This window comes from Tetrao urogallus, assembly GCF_951394365.1.
Source record: "Tetrao urogallus genome assembly, chromosome: 5".
In the NCBI taxonomy this organism is placed as follows: domain Eukaryota; kingdom Metazoa; phylum Chordata; class Aves; order Galliformes; family Phasianidae; genus Tetrao; species Tetrao urogallus.
Window position 1 is genome coordinate 23,059,721 of NC_136818.1, and position 17,298 is coordinate 23,077,018.

General features: G+C 41.5%; 1 protein-coding gene across 1 annotated transcript in view; it reads right to left on the minus strand.

Moving 5' to 3' along the window:
* Positions 1–17,298, minus strand: part of MTA1 (metastasis associated 1) — a gene marked incomplete at both ends in the record, with an annotated part of 68,558 nt that overhangs the window by 11,755 nt on the left and 39,505 nt on the right. The window contains 7 exons of the mRNA XM_079535286.1: positions 5,135–5,170; positions 6,333–6,485; positions 7,086–7,175; positions 7,565–7,754; positions 9,322–9,473; positions 10,274–10,389; positions 15,612–15,670. Coding sequence (XP_079391412.1) covers positions 5,135–5,170; positions 6,333–6,485; positions 7,086–7,175; positions 7,565–7,754; positions 9,322–9,473; positions 10,274–10,389; positions 15,612–15,670 — 796 coding nt within the window. The remainder of the gene's footprint in view (positions 1–5,134; positions 5,171–6,332; positions 6,486–7,085; positions 7,176–7,564; positions 7,755–9,321; positions 9,474–10,273; positions 10,390–15,611; positions 15,671–17,298) is intronic.

Here is a 17,298-nt window from a genome sequence, read left to right on the forward strand (position 1 = left end):
CACACATATGACATGTGTATATATGATACATATCACACAGACTCCACATACACACAGAAATTCAGGCTTTGTATCATTGAGGTAATTTGCAATTCCGCCTTTGCATTCTTAATCATTCATTTCTTCATTTATTTCTTCTCAGATTAATTGCACCTGCTCCCAACAAGGCCTTGGGATATGCACTCTACTTGCATTAAATCAATATTTACATCTTATTCTGTGCCATCGCTCATAAATTAAATGGTTTTCACTCTTTGTTCCAGAGTGAAAAGTCCATCTCCCCATTTCATTTCCAGTTCCTTCTCCATAGCAGCAAAAGAAACTCATCATAGCATCATGGCTAAGCTGGAGACAGTGGGGAAAAAAAAAAAATAATTCAACATCTGAATACAAAACACTAAGTAAAATTCTCCAAAATAACCTCTGCTTTTGACATAAGATCTAACCAAACAAACTGCACAGGCGCCTGGGTACAAGAAGCATCACAAGCTACCTGCCATTCCTCCCAGCAATGCCACTGCTGGCAAGAAATAGTCTGCCTCAAGCAGCACCAAGCATCTTTGATCCTGGCCTTAGCATTACACTGAGCTGGATATCAATAGCTCAAGCCAGGACTTCTCACAGTACTGCATTATTATTTCCCAAGGGAGCGATACTGGCCCTTGTTTACAGCCATTCCTGGATGTGCAGGGCTACTGGCCAGGTATCCTCAACTTTGGAAGTGCCACTGCTGATAAAGGCAGAATCTTAATGCACTTTATGCATCAAGGTAACATCAACTTTTTTGCAAAGTCTAAGTCATTCCAAAGGTGCTTTCTGGCTCAGACCGGTTTCCCACCTAGCTGATGCCAGAGAACACCCCTGTATTTCCACTGCAACAGCTGTTATTGATCACAAATACTATTTCAATTTTCATGTTCATCTCTCAATAATTACACTAATGCCACTCTAGGCTCACAGAGCTGTAATGCTTCCAGCTCCAGGAGTTCATTCATGTTATCACAGAAGGAGCTGAGAAACAACAAACCAGAACACATTAAATTTGATCAACACTCCATTTTGTTCTAGAAACACCCAGCAGCAGAAGCAAGGTATTCCAACAATTAACTCATCTCACTCAAAGATCTGCAGCTTGTTTCCAGCCCAAGTCTTCCTGCTGTACCTTCTGACTGCTGCAGCTTATTATTCCAATCCCAGCTAGACTAAATCGCCCTCTATTATTACACTTCTTCTGCTCTTCTCAGCAGAGACAAACATCTACAACTTCTGCTTTGACAAAATTATTTTCCATGATGCAGCGTGTTTTTCAGGCCTTCATCGTTTCCACAGCTCTCCCTCTCCAGTTTTACATGGAGCACAACCCATACCACTTTTATCAATGCATGTTTGTTGCCAGGAAAAGCCTTCCCCCTTTGTTCCTGTTACTCCTTCATGCTCCCTTCTTTTCTGCCAATTTTAGAGCGCACGTGACAACCTTGAAAAGCTCATTTGATTAGATGAAAGCTAGCATGGTGCAAGGGAAAAAAACCTCACAGTGCTCCCTCCCTTCACCCTGTAGGGATCTGTATGGAAGAGCATTACCCCATGCTGAACAGCTGGAAGGACAAAAGTAACCAGGGCCCAGAAAGTAAAATGTCCCTTCATCTTCCCTAGAGAAACATTCACGGCAAATATTGTCTGAAAAGCACCAGAACATAAATGGAAAAAAGGAATAAATGTATGCATTTTTAACACCTCATTGTATACTACAGCTTATGAGACTCCCTGTGCTTCTGATGTTCCAAAAGCAGAGATCTGCACGAGTTTGTCCATGCAGTCTAACACCGAAGGAGTGCTGGGAAAGACAGGGTGTGCCTAGTGATGCCTCTAACACAATTTCAGGAGGGGAAACAAAAATATGGATGAAAGAATTATGCTTTTCTATAAAACAAAGTGGAAGGGGGAAAAAAAAGCGATGTGAATTTTCCTGCCCTTGGAATTGAAGCATCAGACAAAACTCTGGCTGACTGTACAGACAAATCACATCTGAAGTTTGGAAAAGTTTGGCTGCAGAGGGTTGGTTAAACAGGGAAGTTTGAGAACAAGGATAGCTAAAAGATATTCAGCTGGAGTTACAGTAGCAAGAGAAAGATCAACATTTTCAAGCAAAAAATCTCTTACATTAACATTTAACATCTTAACATTTCAGCAATTTCCAATGTTTCCATAGTTAGTTACACTAGTTCAGGCTGCTGCTCTGTGACGGCAGCCTCCTTTCCTTCTCATCCTTGATCTCTCCCCACCAAGATTCCCATTTCCCAGCTTTTCCTTTGCTCCCACTACTACTTCTCTTCACAGGGAGCTCGAGCTGCACAGACGAGGTGGTCTTCTGCCCCCAACCTTTCCCCTTTCAGTCACCACTTTCGCTACAGCCAGCCAGTTAGGAACTATTCCCATTTATAGCAGAATATTCACAGCACTTCAGTAATTAGGCTTTTCTGAGGACTGAATTCCAAAAAAGAAAGCAAAGCAACCTCTCCATTCCATACTGCTTTAGGTAGGAGCTGGCCACCAGGAAAGCCATACTGACCCATCACACACTGCCAGCTCCGCAACCCATCACTCCTTACAGCACAGACAACATCCCCCATGAGTTTGGAAGGAACAGCCGAGCACCAAAAGGCTTTTATCACCAGTTTTCAGCAAAGAGACTTCAGCTGAAGCCCACCATACCAGTTGTTTGCCATTAGAATTCAGAGATTGCCATGAGGTATCTTCCAGATGCCACCAGCACAGCGTGCCAACAGAAAACAGACTGGATAATCCATGTAACACTGCAGTAAGTTATTATCTCCTTGGAAACTGTTTCAACAGAAGTAGACAAAGTGTTTGTCAGTCTCTCCCTTCAGTTCTTCTTTGCAGTACATTCCTATGCAAAATGACCTAAACCAGCCAGTACGACACTGTGCTGTGGAAGAAGGAAACACTCAGAACATCCTTCCTGTAGTGTCTGTAGGAGCTACCCAGTACATCTATGTTTACAAACAAGAATCTGAACAATTACAATAATTCATCTTTACTTTCATTAATTTTTTCCTCATGTTTTAGGACTGTTATAATCCCAAAGTCAGGCACTTCTGGATAGATGAGTCCATTTCAAATCCTTCTACACACTCCTAACTTGTTGGCTCCTAAATTCTGGTTGCTTCACTCTCAGTGCCTTTCACTCTCTCCACAATGCTTCCTAGTCATGTTTTGTCTCTCTTCTGACCTCCTCCCCTCCATCTGAACAAGCAGACCCCAAACCAATAAGGCAGTGTGACTCCATTCAGAACCAAGGGGATGTCTCACACCACATTCCCCATTCTGGCACAGCACAGGCAACAGGTATTAGGTAGCTGTGCCTCTGCCAGCACAGCTAGCCAGCTCCTGTGCGGGGCAACTGGGCACTAACACTGAGCAGCACCAACACAAACTGGCCCCACACCACAACTGGCTCAACCAAACTCTCACCACCCAACTCCTTGTGCCCACCAGATCTCAGTACAAGTTCTTTAAGACTTGTTTCTTTGCAGGTGGTTCTTCTGCTCCGCCTCAGCAAAGCTTCCAGCAACACATGTGTGGAAACTGCAGGGTGGTAAATGTTATCTATTCACAACTAATCCCAACCAACAAGCCTCAGCTGAACTGCTCACAACATCCCATTAACACTCGTTACTCCGGCAGGTAAACAGCATGGATCTGAATCACACTCAGTTACCTGGCAGTAACGTGAACAAATGGTGCTCCAAGACTTTTGGTGGCAGGTTGGGAACTGACAGCAGCAAGCACTTGAGAGACGGCCCCTGCACAACTTCATGTATGCTTCAGAGCAACACATATTCTAAGCAGCCTGGGCAAGTGCTTCCCTAAAACTGTGCTCTGCTTACAACGAGCAAATGTTCTCTGGGTATGAAATCCAGCACTTTCCACAGGAACAGTGTGAGGGAAGGGGTGAGCTCTTCTTCAGCCCTTTGAGCCTCAACACCTCCATCCTTCAGGAGTGTGTTGCCTGCTAAGCAACTTCGCTCTCGCCTTCCTGATGAGGACATTTAACAAGGCGCAGCAGAAATGGCCACAAGTCACCAGGAGCTGTGGACATTTCAAGTTATTCCTCAGTTTTCCCCCTCCTAACTGGACAAGCTTCTGAGGAAGCCAGACTGACTGAGATGGAAGAGTGCTATTACTTTTTTCAAAACTGAGAAGCACATTAAAAACTCAGGAAGAAAGTATCAAAGTATCCCAAGGACAGTGAGACAGTACAAAGATCACTGTCCTCACCCTTGCTGTATTCTCCACATGCACTTCTGCATGCATGCACACATACACTGGCAACAGTCATCTGCTATCTCAGCCATTACAGACAAAGCTTAACATCAGGGCATGCAGTGCAGGTCACTTAATGCCGAAACCTAAGTTTTTGTGTTTGCCTGTCTCATGTTGTAGATCCCAGCTATTCCAAATTGACTGTTTGCTTGAACGTAGACAAACAACATCACATGCATCTCTTCTGCATCATCCCAAACAAAAGCCTTCAGGACTGTTCTTTAGTCAAAACAGGTTGGTCTGTTTTTTTTTTCCCCCACAGAAATTTAAAAAAAAAAAAAAAAAAAAAAAAAAAAGTTGTAATTTCTACTGCAAGTAAAGGACATGCAGACAGCTTCACCTTGGTGAGACTGTCCACTCAACAACAGAAAAGACAGAGGCTTGAGCCTAAGACCTGGTGCAAATACCATCTTCTGTTTCTTTCGGTCAATGTGAATTTAAAGCAGTTCAGGATGTAAGAAACTTCAATCTCTTAGAAGTCAAACAGTGAAACAATAGCTAGTTTCAAACTAACCATCACAGCTTTCAGTAGTTCCATAAAACTGCTAAAAACTGTCAAAGTGAAGAGATTATTCATCAGTTCAGTACAGTTGTGTATGATTTCTTATCTGCATGTGGAAAGCTTGGAAGGTGAGCAGCATAACCACAGGTGGAAATGGTTACCCAAGGAACACAGACATCAACACAGAATGTACACACAGCATCATTAGCCACAAAGCACAGATAAGCCAGCAGATGAAACTAAAAGTCACTGTCCTAGCATAAGCTGAGCGCAGCTTCAAGGTCTTACCCCTGCTAGGCATCAACAGGCGCTTCTTCATGTTGCCTGATAGAGCACAAGTGAACAGAAAAGAGAAAAATATCACATCAGCAACCTGAACAACAGCAGTTTTATAAGTTCTTAATGTTAAAACACAGACAGTAATCATATGAAGTTAAAAATAAAAGGAAAAAAAAAAGAGAGCTCTATCAGCTCTATCGAAACTTCTCTGCAATTTTAGTCTATTTTGACAGGTTAAGTCTATAGGAATAACACAGCAGGAAATAATTGTTTTCTCTCCAAGGAAAAATCTGTTAACTTAACTTGTGCTCACTTCTGGGCAGACAACAGAGATCTCCCTCCCTGCTCAGAGCCACTATAAAGCTGAAGTTCCACTCCCTTTTTAAGGAGAGCTACCCCTCCATCTTTTCACTTAAGATCACTTGAATTCAATAGGCCCTTTTATCATCATCTGAGGAAAAGACTGCACCTTCTCTTCCCAGCAATCTAAGGCAACAGCAGCTCTTCAGAAAGGAGCCCTGCATTCCATGCCAGAATATCTTGTGTCTGCCTCCTACTTCGAACACCTTCCCTTTGCCTTTTACTCTTGGGGAGACGAAGCCCAGCCTCCACTGATCAGAGGTTCTCAGTGCCAACAGAAGTGCAAGGCAGGAGCAGGTCTGTGGCACACCAAGTCTGGCACTTCTGCCTGCCCTGCCTAAACAGCAGCCTGCCTCTCACAATGGCACACAGCCTCTGGAGCTTTTCTGAAACCCAGGTGATCCATACATTACAGAGTCACCTGGGAAACACACAGCTACTACCTACAAATCAAAAACCTGCAAACCTCGCGAGTAAAAGGAAGTAACGCTGGATATGGCTATTAAGGCTTTCTTCATACTACTCATTACAAAAAAAAAAAAAAAAAAAAAAAAAAAAAAAAAAAAAGAGAAGTTTCCCCCTGTCACACTTGCCAGGTTGGTAAAGCTAGGCAGAGTTCCACTAACATGGTAGGTAACCCTATGTGTACGCACCACCCAGGCAGCACGCACCATGTGCCATAGCCAAAACTAGAAATGGAAGATGCAACTTCTACAAAAGGAAAAGAAAATACAACCCTAAGAATAAAAAGCTGAACTTATGCCTATAATCTTAATACCCCTGCATACCAAAAGGACAGAATAAGGAGCCTATGAACGCAATGGACACACAGCAGAAAAATATTTACCATCCATTCCATTGTGTTGTTCATAACTTCTTTTTCCCAGGATAGTTGGGGACCCATTATTAATGACAGGTGTAAACTTAGCAGGAGTCAGATTGTTGAGAGAACTGGATAAGCTCTTTGCAGGGTCTGGTTTCGGAGGACATGGATGAGATTCTGTTGTGAAACAGCAAGGAGTTACTTGTATTAACGAAGATACTGAAGTTACAGAGCTGGAAGCAACCCGCAAACTTTCAAGGTGATCAAATATATCTTCCCTTACACAAAAGTTACCTCCACCAGTAATCCTGACTGAAGATTGCTGTTTACATAAATCATTTTTTGTTGTGCTGCCTCCAGACAGCTTGAAAATAGGAAGAACAGACTGACCAGTTGTTCCCAAAACATTACATCCATGCCTGCATTAGCAGAGGGTAACCTGTCCATGCGTGCATCAGAGAATACAGCAAACAGCACTGTTTCCCTCTGCCTCGCTTAAGAAGAGCTCTAAACAGAGCTTTTTTCTAAAAGCTATTTTTCTAAATAGAGCTTAGCAAGCTCCCAGTGGGCTGCTGAGCAACCAGGTCTGTCAAATTAAACAGGAAAAGGAAAAAGGACAAGTTCATGGGAACCTTCTCATCTTTTGTTGTTGTTTGTTTGTTTTTAAACCCAGAACAAGCATCTAAATCCAGAACAAAATGGAAAAACAAACAGCAGAATTAGCTTGTAGGGCTCTTTGCTTCTTTGGTTTTTGTTGTTGTTGGTTTGTTTTAATACCTAAATACCGGAGTACTGCTTCTAAAGGCTTTCGAACCACTTGCTTTAATAGCAATGGGTTTTCAGATGCCTCTGGTAAACGTGCTGTGCCTGTAAAACAAAGAGAAAGAATTAGAGGGTAAAGAGACTAAGATACTGTAGCAGAGCTACGTGAATAACTCAGGTGTTCTGAGAGAGCTTTCCAATCAAAACGAGCACTTACAGGTTGCATGCATGCATGTCTCAGCAGCAAGATGCAAATACAGGAGAATGCCAAAGGTAACAGCAAACAAGAATATTTTAAAACAAACACAAACTCATGAATTTTTAAAGTTATTTGTCTAGCCTGCCATCAGGTAGAGCACTCTACAAGTAGAGCCAGATTTTGTGGGAGGACTAACTGCACGCAAGAGTATCAGGAATTGCAACTCGATAGCAAAGGAATCTCAGAGAACCCCTTTGCCCTTTGCAAGCAGGTGCCCAGTTGCATCACCACTCACATTCTGCTTTGATTGCTGCGCTGTTAATAGGCAGATAGGGATGTCTTGCAGCGTGCCAGGGGCGTAAGATATCTCGACATAAACGTCTGGCAATTCTTGTCAGTTTTGTTGTATGGAGATAAAAAGCTTGTCGTGTCTTCATAGCAAACTTGGGGCTTCCACTGTTTCGCACTGGCACACCATGAGGACTCTAAAAGGAAGGAAATAATTATTAGAGACCCTTAAAAAGCAGAAAGAATAACGTAACGAATATCGTATCACACGAGAAGAAACAGCATTACAGACAAAACTATTTTCAGCACAGCTATGTAACATTGCCCAAATCTTACCATCAACGTTTGTTATTTTTTTCCAAAATATTTCAAAGGAGGTTTATGGAGGTAAACATTTTCTCTCCACGGGGATTTACTGACTTCTAGGCTGTCCCAAATTTTAACGGGGGGGTCCAAAAGCCAGTCCTGAAAAAGTTGCTGGATGCTATCATATGATTTAGTGCTTACAGAGTTCATGAAAAGACTCTCAAACATGGGGTGCTTAGAGTTGCTCTGGATTCATAATGCAAATTCTTTACAACAAAGCATTGTAGGAAGAAAAGGAAAATCAAAAGTAGCTGTATGGCCAATCTGCATCACAAGCTTACTTCCCAAAGCAAATTCAGGGCACGAGAGAACATTTTTCTCTCAGAGTTGCAGGATTTTGTTTTAATTTCTACTCTGAACTCAATGAATCAATTTCCAGAGTTCACTATGCGTAATAAAAAATAACACAGAATGACATTTATATACAACAGAGAGCAAAAACAGTATCTTTTTCATGAAAAGCAACAAAGCAAACCAATCAAATAATTGCAGCAGTATCTCCTTGCTAACCTGCCTGTGGTTATATATCCCAGGTTGGGAAGAACAAGGATTTTCCCTCTCACACTGTTAACATATGTTTTAACTAACAAGAGCTACAGGGCTGATAAAAACTGGTGGTTATCTCTGCATCTCAGTCACTTCAGATGGCAATCAGAAGCTCAGAAAACAGAGAGAAAAAAGGAGAGAAGCAGAACAAGAAAGCAGTGAGAGCACAACTTGCAGACAGAAAAGAAAGAATCAAAGAACAGAATGCAGTGTGCACTATTCTTCTGTCCATAGCCACTGTAGGGATGCAGATGCTCCTTCCAATCAACTCAACTTACCATTCTTTGAGCTTACTTTGACTAAATGCCACAGGCAAAGAGAAGCTACAAACACTTACCCAAAGACTATACAAAAGAAAGGAGGGTAATTAGCAAAACAGGAGGAAGCAGAAAAACAAGATAGGGAATCTCTAAAAAGCTACCAGCTATCTGGGATATCTAATTCTGAAAACGCCTTGGGAAAGGGAATGATTTTCAGGAAATAACAAATGCCTTTATGCAAAATCAGTCCTCATCCTTCTAGACAAAAATCACGGAAACGGACTCTCAGAAACATGGGCTGGCATCCCAGTTCTTGCCATGAGGTTATGCCGTGCATTTGATAGCTGGTTTGCTAAACAAGTCACCTGGTGTTTTTTCTCCTTGCGGCAGTACTTGGCAACAAATGACATACAGCTGAAGTTAACGTGCCAGCTTCTGCAAGTCATGAAATATCAGGCCCAAGGACTACAGCGGGGGCTGAAGGCATTCTTTTTGTTGTTATATGTTTAAGAACAGGGAACAATTAGTTAGAAACCATGGCACCAAGCTTCCCAGACAAGATCATCAAGCGGTCTGTTGTGCTGCTACCTACCAAATTATTGCGGTTTGGTCCTGGTCTCTCTCCATCTAACCGAGTTGGCATTTTCAAGCCACCGTATTTCTTCCAGTACGTCCAACAGGATGCACAGAGGCGACACTGCATGTTAGGGGGACCCCAAGAATACCACTGGTAAGACTGTGTGGCTAGAGATAACAAAGGTGGAAATTATATATGTCCTTAAACGGGAGCGCTTTTCAGAGCTTATTTTCTTTAGAACCATTACAAAAGAAAGCCCACATCATAAAGACAGTGCAAAAAGACCTTAAAAACCTCATATTGGCTTTACAGTCATCACCAGTGTTGTTATTTCACTGAAATTACACACAAAACCCTGTTAAAACACAAACAGAAGAAACACATAGCAGGATGGGAAAAATTCCTGCCAACGAAACTGAATTTTGCAATACTGGTCGACAACAATTTCTGCAGGGAAGGATGAAAGACTCTCATTTTGTGAACTCTCCATACATTAATTTTACAATAGAAGAACATAAGGCAAGTCTGTGACTTGACTCCTATGCCACAGTCCTATGCCACAGAATCCAAAGGCTCTCTGTACAGGAGGACAAGCGTTAGAACTCAGCAGATTAGTACCAGGCAGCAGATCAAATACAGAGACATTCCATGTTTTGAAATGCACTAAAAAAATATAAAAACTCATCAAGTTCACAGCTTGGTGACTGAAATCTCTGCTCAATAGCTAACCACAATTATGTAGGACATTTACTAACTCACCTTTATGTACTTTATAACTATGCTTAACAACGTAAAACCAATGACTTCAAAAAACACTTTGCTCAAGTGCTGCTATGTCAAATTTGGTCCCCCCGCCATTCCAAAGCCTTCTTTGCCACCCACGCCCACACCACACAGCTTTTTCTTTACTGCTTACAGCACAGCACTTACTCCCTATGCACGAGTGCCATATTTGCATGTCACTTACTATAACAGCTTTCACAGGCCCGTCCTGCTGCCGCGTTCTGTGCCTGTACTCCAGTACCATTTACCACTCCTGGTTTGACATTATTTACATTGATCTGGTTGGGGTTTGGCTTGTTACTTAAAACACAAAGCAAAAAGGAGGACAAACATTAATCAAGGCATGTAATTTCCTGTGCGACTTAAGAAAAACCATGGCTGAAAATGTTGGAAATGGAAGATTTAAGTTTCCTCACGTCGCTTTCAATAGAGGAGTTGTACTTACCAGCAATCCAACATTCACAAACACACTCTCTCTAATGTCCATATTACATTAGTTAGATGCCATCTTTAAGAGACTCAAACTACATAAAAGCTACAAACAACCAGGGAAGGCAGGAAACCTGATTACAGTCCCAGACATTCTGATCCAGCTGGCAAAGAGACCTTATCTACAGATCTCTCCCTGTCCTCAATGTGAAGATATTTTATGTAAGTCTCTAAGATGCAGCACAGGGGATAGAGAAGGAGAGATAGGCAGAGAGAGACCAACCTTTGCCTTACTGAGGCTAAGATAACCCTAGAAATAACTGTCACACACATATTTTCACATTGTCTTACTGCAAAGGTTTGCATAATGTTGCCACAATTTGCAGGAGAACATTCAATACTTTAAATTAAATCTTTGGATGTAGCACACAGAGACATTAAGGAATATAAACCTTCTTACAAGACTTAATCTATAATCTGCACTCCTCCCAGTAAGCATTTTGGCTTCTTCTAAATGCAAAAAGTCCCAATATTTAACATCCTTTGAGCAAGAAATCCATTAACATCTGTCAATACATTCTGATATAAGAACATCTGAATCATCTCTGCTCATCCCTATATACTGCTAAAGATGTTGACTCAGGAAAATAAAAAGTTACTGGCAGGAGCTGAAAACGGAAGGGCAAGCAAAACCTTGGCATGGAGAGCAAATGGAGGAGTACAGAATCTCTTTGGAAGCTGTCAGGGAGAGAAAAGGAGACATTCAAAAGAACCTTGGCATGGGGGGGGGGAAGGGGGCAGAACAAGAAGCATGGAGAATCAATATTTCAGGGACAGACTTTGGGGAAGTGGAGGAAGATGGGACGAGTCACATAAGCAGGTTTGGAGAAGCATACAGAGGGCTTACAAAAACCACAAAGAATCCAAAAACTGCTGTAAGGGGCTCAGCCTATAGAAGCAACAAAAAGCATACAGCCTGTGGGGCAGGCCTCTGGATGCAAGCCCAAATTCTAATGCCAATTACATCTCACCCACTTCTTGCCTGAAAAATGAAGGGAGTGGACATATTTTGGTTTTCACCTAATAAATCAGTGTTTTGGAACCCACATATTCAAGGAGAAATGTCTTAAAATGAGCTCTATAAGACAGCTTTCTGAAAACACACGTTCTTGCACATCAGATGGGCAGATCTAAATGACACAGAATATTATTGCTTTTCACTCAGCCTGGTGTTTCAAGAGCATCATTGGTGAAAACAGTTCGAACGAGTTCTTTCTAGTGTAGCATCAGTGGTAGTTTCATCACCTCAGCAGTGACTCCAGCATGTTCTGCAATGAATGACCTCCACAAACCACACATGCATTTGGTAAGGAGTGCAAACATGTTGGGGTTCTGGAAGTCTGCAGTCAATGTAGCTGTAACACGCACCAGAAAGCGCCCTGCCACAGAGCTGAGCTTAACGTCACAGCATGTGACAACATCAGGGCAACCGTTCCCAGCAGATGAGAAGCAAAAAGTTCTTGATTGTTGATGATTTGTTAATTGAACTTGTTTGATATCACCAAACCCTGCTCCGGCTATTAACAAGAGAATCAGATGAATAACTCAATGAATCATTAAGCAATTAATGAAGCTGAAGTGAAAAATGCAAAGGAGGTAGTGAGAATACTGATTGGGTGGTGAACTATCATTTCTGTCTCTTAAACCAAGAGTGGAAGCCTCCTAGATGCAATGAAGCACTGTTAGGAGGGAATAGGGATGATACAGCACAGGTTGCAGGGCTGTGTTATGCAGATCAATGTAATCTGAAGAGATGGAGATCAGAAAGCATGTGTAGGCAGAAGGCAACCATCAGACAAAAGGTAGCCCTGAGCCATGCAGAACAGCACAGGCACAAAATTTTAGCAGTTAAAAGTAACAAACTTAATGCTGTCAGTAAATGATTCAGTGACTAAGGAAAGGGTGCTAGATGCAACAGAATAATTAAGAAATAGAGGCTCAAAAATAAGAAACAGGATCAGTTTCTAATCCTTTGTAGGGAACATTTACTCCATATACCTTTAGACATCTAATTCAAGGGTTTGGATTCCTTTTCCATACAAGAGAGGTGAGCTCTCGTTACAGCTCCTGGGTTTCTGTAAATATCCGCTTTTTGTGGAAAAAACCCTTTCGTTTTCTAAGTGCTGAAGGTCACTCTTAACTAGAACAGCATTACATCTCCAAGTTTCCCATGCTGCAATGGATCTCTGCATCATTAAAAAGGAAAAGAGAAAAGTCCTGCACCTCAGGCAGAAGATGATAAAGAAACAGACAAAGGAATTATCTTCAGCTTGCCAAGCAGTCTCCCTTTGTAACCACTGAAAGCTCTGACCTAATCCTCCAATTCCCCCATTAGCTTAAATTAAAAAAGAGGCAGGGGGAAATATTATTCCCCTATTTTACGATGTTTGTGAGGTAGTATTTACAGCTCATGGAAGTGCTTCAAGATTCCGAGATAAATCAATGTATTCTATGTGCAATATTTTACATCTACAGATATAGTTAGAATTTACATTTTACATCAGTACATTTTAGAGACTGGAGACCCTAAGTGTTTTGAGCACTTCATTCTCCCCTTGCTGTTCCCCTGCTGATATCGTTTGGATTAAAGCAAAAGAGAAAAGCTGCCAAACATTGCAAGCCTTGGCTTTCATGATTTGCAGATGTTCTAATCCCCACAAGCACCAGCTCAACAAGCTGACTGTCATCGTACAGAAGCAAGTAACAAGTACATAAGATGCCCATAAGACCTGTAAAACCAGAATATGACTCTCACAAAGGCTTAAGAAGTTTGGCTACAGAAGTCAGAAGAAGAATGCACAGAAGAAGAATGACTGAGACTGGAAGAAGAATGCTCTGCAAATCCTACCGTCACACTGGCAAGATGAAAAGAACAAGAATATGGAATCTCCCTGTACATTCAGATTCTGCTACTGCTTTATTTAACACCACTCCCACTGACACAGCCCTAGAGATGCCTCACAAAGCCACGCACAAGCACTGGGTTCAGTCACATCAACTACAGATCTCTGCCCAATACTGGGGCTCTTCTTGGGAGGAGCACAGAAACTGATGTCCAACACCCAGGATGTTGCCTGAGGACTGGAGAACCTCACATCAATCACATGAACGACTCTGCACAAAGCATGCAGTCTCTCCATGCTTCAGTTCCTCATATCACAAATTTGTAGTACACTCCTATGTTAAAAAATATCAACTACAAAGCTTCACTTAGTGCCCTTATCTTTCATTGTCGAATATACATGTAGGATGACAAATCACTCTTGAAGGCTGCTTCCATTATTTTTCTTGCTATTTTTCTTCCCTTTGCTCTAGATTTTTCTATTAACATTGCAGGAACAAATGAAAGTCCGACCATTTGGAAGTAAGCCAGAGACAAATGATATCCTTCTGGGCCTCTACTTGCAAACAATTTTATTCCAGTTATTGCTGGAAAAGGTTTCACTCAATCAGCTGATGTGTTTCTGCACAGGTCTTGTGACAGGGCTACATCCAGTAATTTATTATGGAGGTGACAAGCAGATCGTTATGGTTCAAGCCTTGAAACAGGAATGGGCTCAGTAACACGATAAGGACAAATCAATAATGTTGATATCTAGATCCTTACACTGTGTACTGCTTTTAAAAACTAAGAATATAATCTTCTTCTAGGGCAAAAGGCAATGCAGATGCAATATATTCGTCATGTGCCAGATTTTGCAATGAAACTTGAGTAGAAATAATGTAAAATTTTAGAAATGCTTAAATTGCTGCCACGTTTGCAGGTATTAATAGGGAAAAAAAAAAAATCAAGCAGAAGCTTTCAGGTGGGATCGTCACGTACACAACTGATACTCTTCCTGATACATACATAAGGATAATGAAGGAGAAGCTAAATTTGTAATCCATTTTGTCAGTTAACATGTAAGTTTAGGAACAACACTGATAAAAGTCATCTGTGACTGGAAATAAACACCAGAGACAGGCTTGTCCTGAAGCAGAGAGGTAAGTTGCTGATTTACTTGCATTTTCTAGATAGCAACAGGAATTATCTTGCTGAGATTAAGGGCTAAGGGACAAGATATCACTCCAGACAGTCATTATCAAATAAGCACTGTAACCTTTCAGAAACAAAGCCCTACTACACACACTATAATCGAACATCAACACAAGACTACCAACCTCTCATCTGCAATAACCTTTTGCATTTGCAGTCCAAATTACACTGGCTTTTGCTTTCCAAGCTTAGCCCATTTTGAGTTCACATCTAATTTGACGTCCAGTGTCCCAGCACAGCAACACCCTCCAGAAAAAGGCAATACTGTTGAAAAATGGCATGACAAGAGCTCTGTCTGCCTTCACTATGAACACGACACCTATACTTTGGTAAATCCACACGGGAGATATTAACAATAACTAAGAAAAACAGATGCATTAGGATTATGCAATTAATTACTATTGTTATTTGTTATTGTTGTTTGTGCATAACAGTATGGGCCTGCTAGCAAGTCCCCAACAGCACAGTCAATATAGAAGTCAGAAGACAAGCAACGGTTGCTTCAGGAAGCGTATGATACGAGCAAAAGGAGCAACGTGACAGCAGAGCAACGTAACCAGGAAAGCCCTGCAGGGAAAGCCCTCAGCTACCCGTGGAGGAAACACTCTGTGCTCCTGAAGCAGGAGGTCGGCTCGTGGGAGCAGCTCAGCCCTTTGCACGCTCAGAGCAGCAGCAGAGGCACGCTGGGAGCAGAGCTGCTTTATTCTCGCCAGCTTTGAAATACTACAGCTATCATCTTCTCTTCCACAGGGCTCCGAGTTGTTTATTAGCATCTGGGTGTTTAGCATTAACTCAGCTAAAATAAAAAGAAACTCAAGCCTATTTAAGCGTCAGCAGAAGGCTCGTTATGTTGGTAACCTAATTTAGTAATTCTCTGACATTGTTCGACTGTGGCTCTCATTATATAATTAAAGCTAATATATAACACTGACAGGCCATGGAAACTACGACCCAGACACAATGAAATAAAATAGAACAAAACAATAAAGATACTTACTAGTTGGGTATATACACTTGTTTTAGCTTGCTTTCTGCTTCTGCTGCTTTCAATCGTTTCTTTGAAAAGAAAAAAAACATCAGAAAGAAGGTTAGGGAAACAAAAAGAAAAGAAGGGCTATTTTACCTGGAGTCATACAATGCACCTGTAAAAACACAAGCACTTATTAACAAACAAGTAAGCGTTCCTTTCACTGAGCAGCTACTACAAAGTCCTTTTCAAAGAGGAAAACATACATTGAAACAACTGTGGGCATTAATTGCCTATGCACGCAGCATTTTGAAAAAATAAAAATAAAAAAAGAAAGACCTCAAATGACTGAGGACAATTTTTCCTTTCCTATTCGCTCCAATACAAACTCCTACACTGTTCCTTCCACATTGCTTTCTCTTCCCCTGCAGAGATACATGTGACATGTCAGCCCTCCTTGGTAATACACACCAACTGGATGGGAGCAGGCCTAGCAAAATATCTACTCCATCATATTTCCTCAACAGGTGAAAGAACTTGAGTTTGAAGGAAAGACTCTGTTGATGGTCCTCTTATTTATTTTTCTTATTTTAACTGATTGAAAACTTACAGCTGAGATTTTCTTTTAAAGGCTACCAGCTTAACTAAGAACTGACACAGAACTAAGAAAACTGCTGGGTAATGATGGTATGTAATCACTTCACACTAAATATCAGCCATGGCCAACCCATCTGCTTCAATTCCTAAAGGCAAAAAGCTTTCTGTAAAAAGGTACTACATGACTGACCCGCTTGTAGACAAAAAGGAAACAAACTCCAGGCACGAACGTTTGCAGTCAGGTAGCAGAGAACATCAAAGGGGTTTAAAAAAAAGAGTTTAACTACACCAAACAAGTAGCTCCTGGTCAAAACCATATTTCCCAAAAGATGCTAAGGAGCATAACAAAGATACATTCAAGGAAAAACACAGACAAAACAAATAGCCTTTCAGAGAATGGGGAAGCACACTAAGAAGTTTATACGTCCTTTTTTTGGTAAAAAAAAAAAAAAAAAACCAACAAAAAAAAAAAAAAAAAAAACAACCAAAAAACAAAACAACAGCCATTCCATCCATGATTCTGGAGGAGGTGGATTACAGGATCCTTTCAATGGGAAGTGGATGATAAATGCCTTCAAAACGGCACTGTTCCTTGCTTTGAACAAAGCATACGGCACAAGAAACAACAAGGCACAGGAAGACAACAAGCAGGAGCTTTGTTAACTGGCCAGGAACTCCTTTCAAAACTCAAACCTTCACATTCGTTAAATAGTAAAATGCTCTCCTTACATAAACCAAATAAACTTAGGGTGAAAGATGCGCTGTCCTTGGAGGTGTTCAAGGCCAGGTTGGATGGGGTCCTGGGCAGCCAGGTCCAGTATTCAATGTGGAAGTTGGTAGCCCTGCATGGGGCAGAGGGGTTGGAGCTTGATGATCCCTGAGGTCCCTTCCAAGTCATTCTATGATTCTATGAAAGGAACCTCTGGAGGCTTCTACCCCAATCCCCTACTGAAGGCCCATTCTATTCAACACCCAAGCCAGTAACAGCAGTCTGCATAAAGCCCTGAGAATGCTTTCCAGACAAACCAGCAGGGCAGTGTTTGCTAGGAGCTTCACTCATATTCTAGACAAACAGATTAATTCAATTTGTTTACTATTTTTTTAAATGAACAGCCTCAAG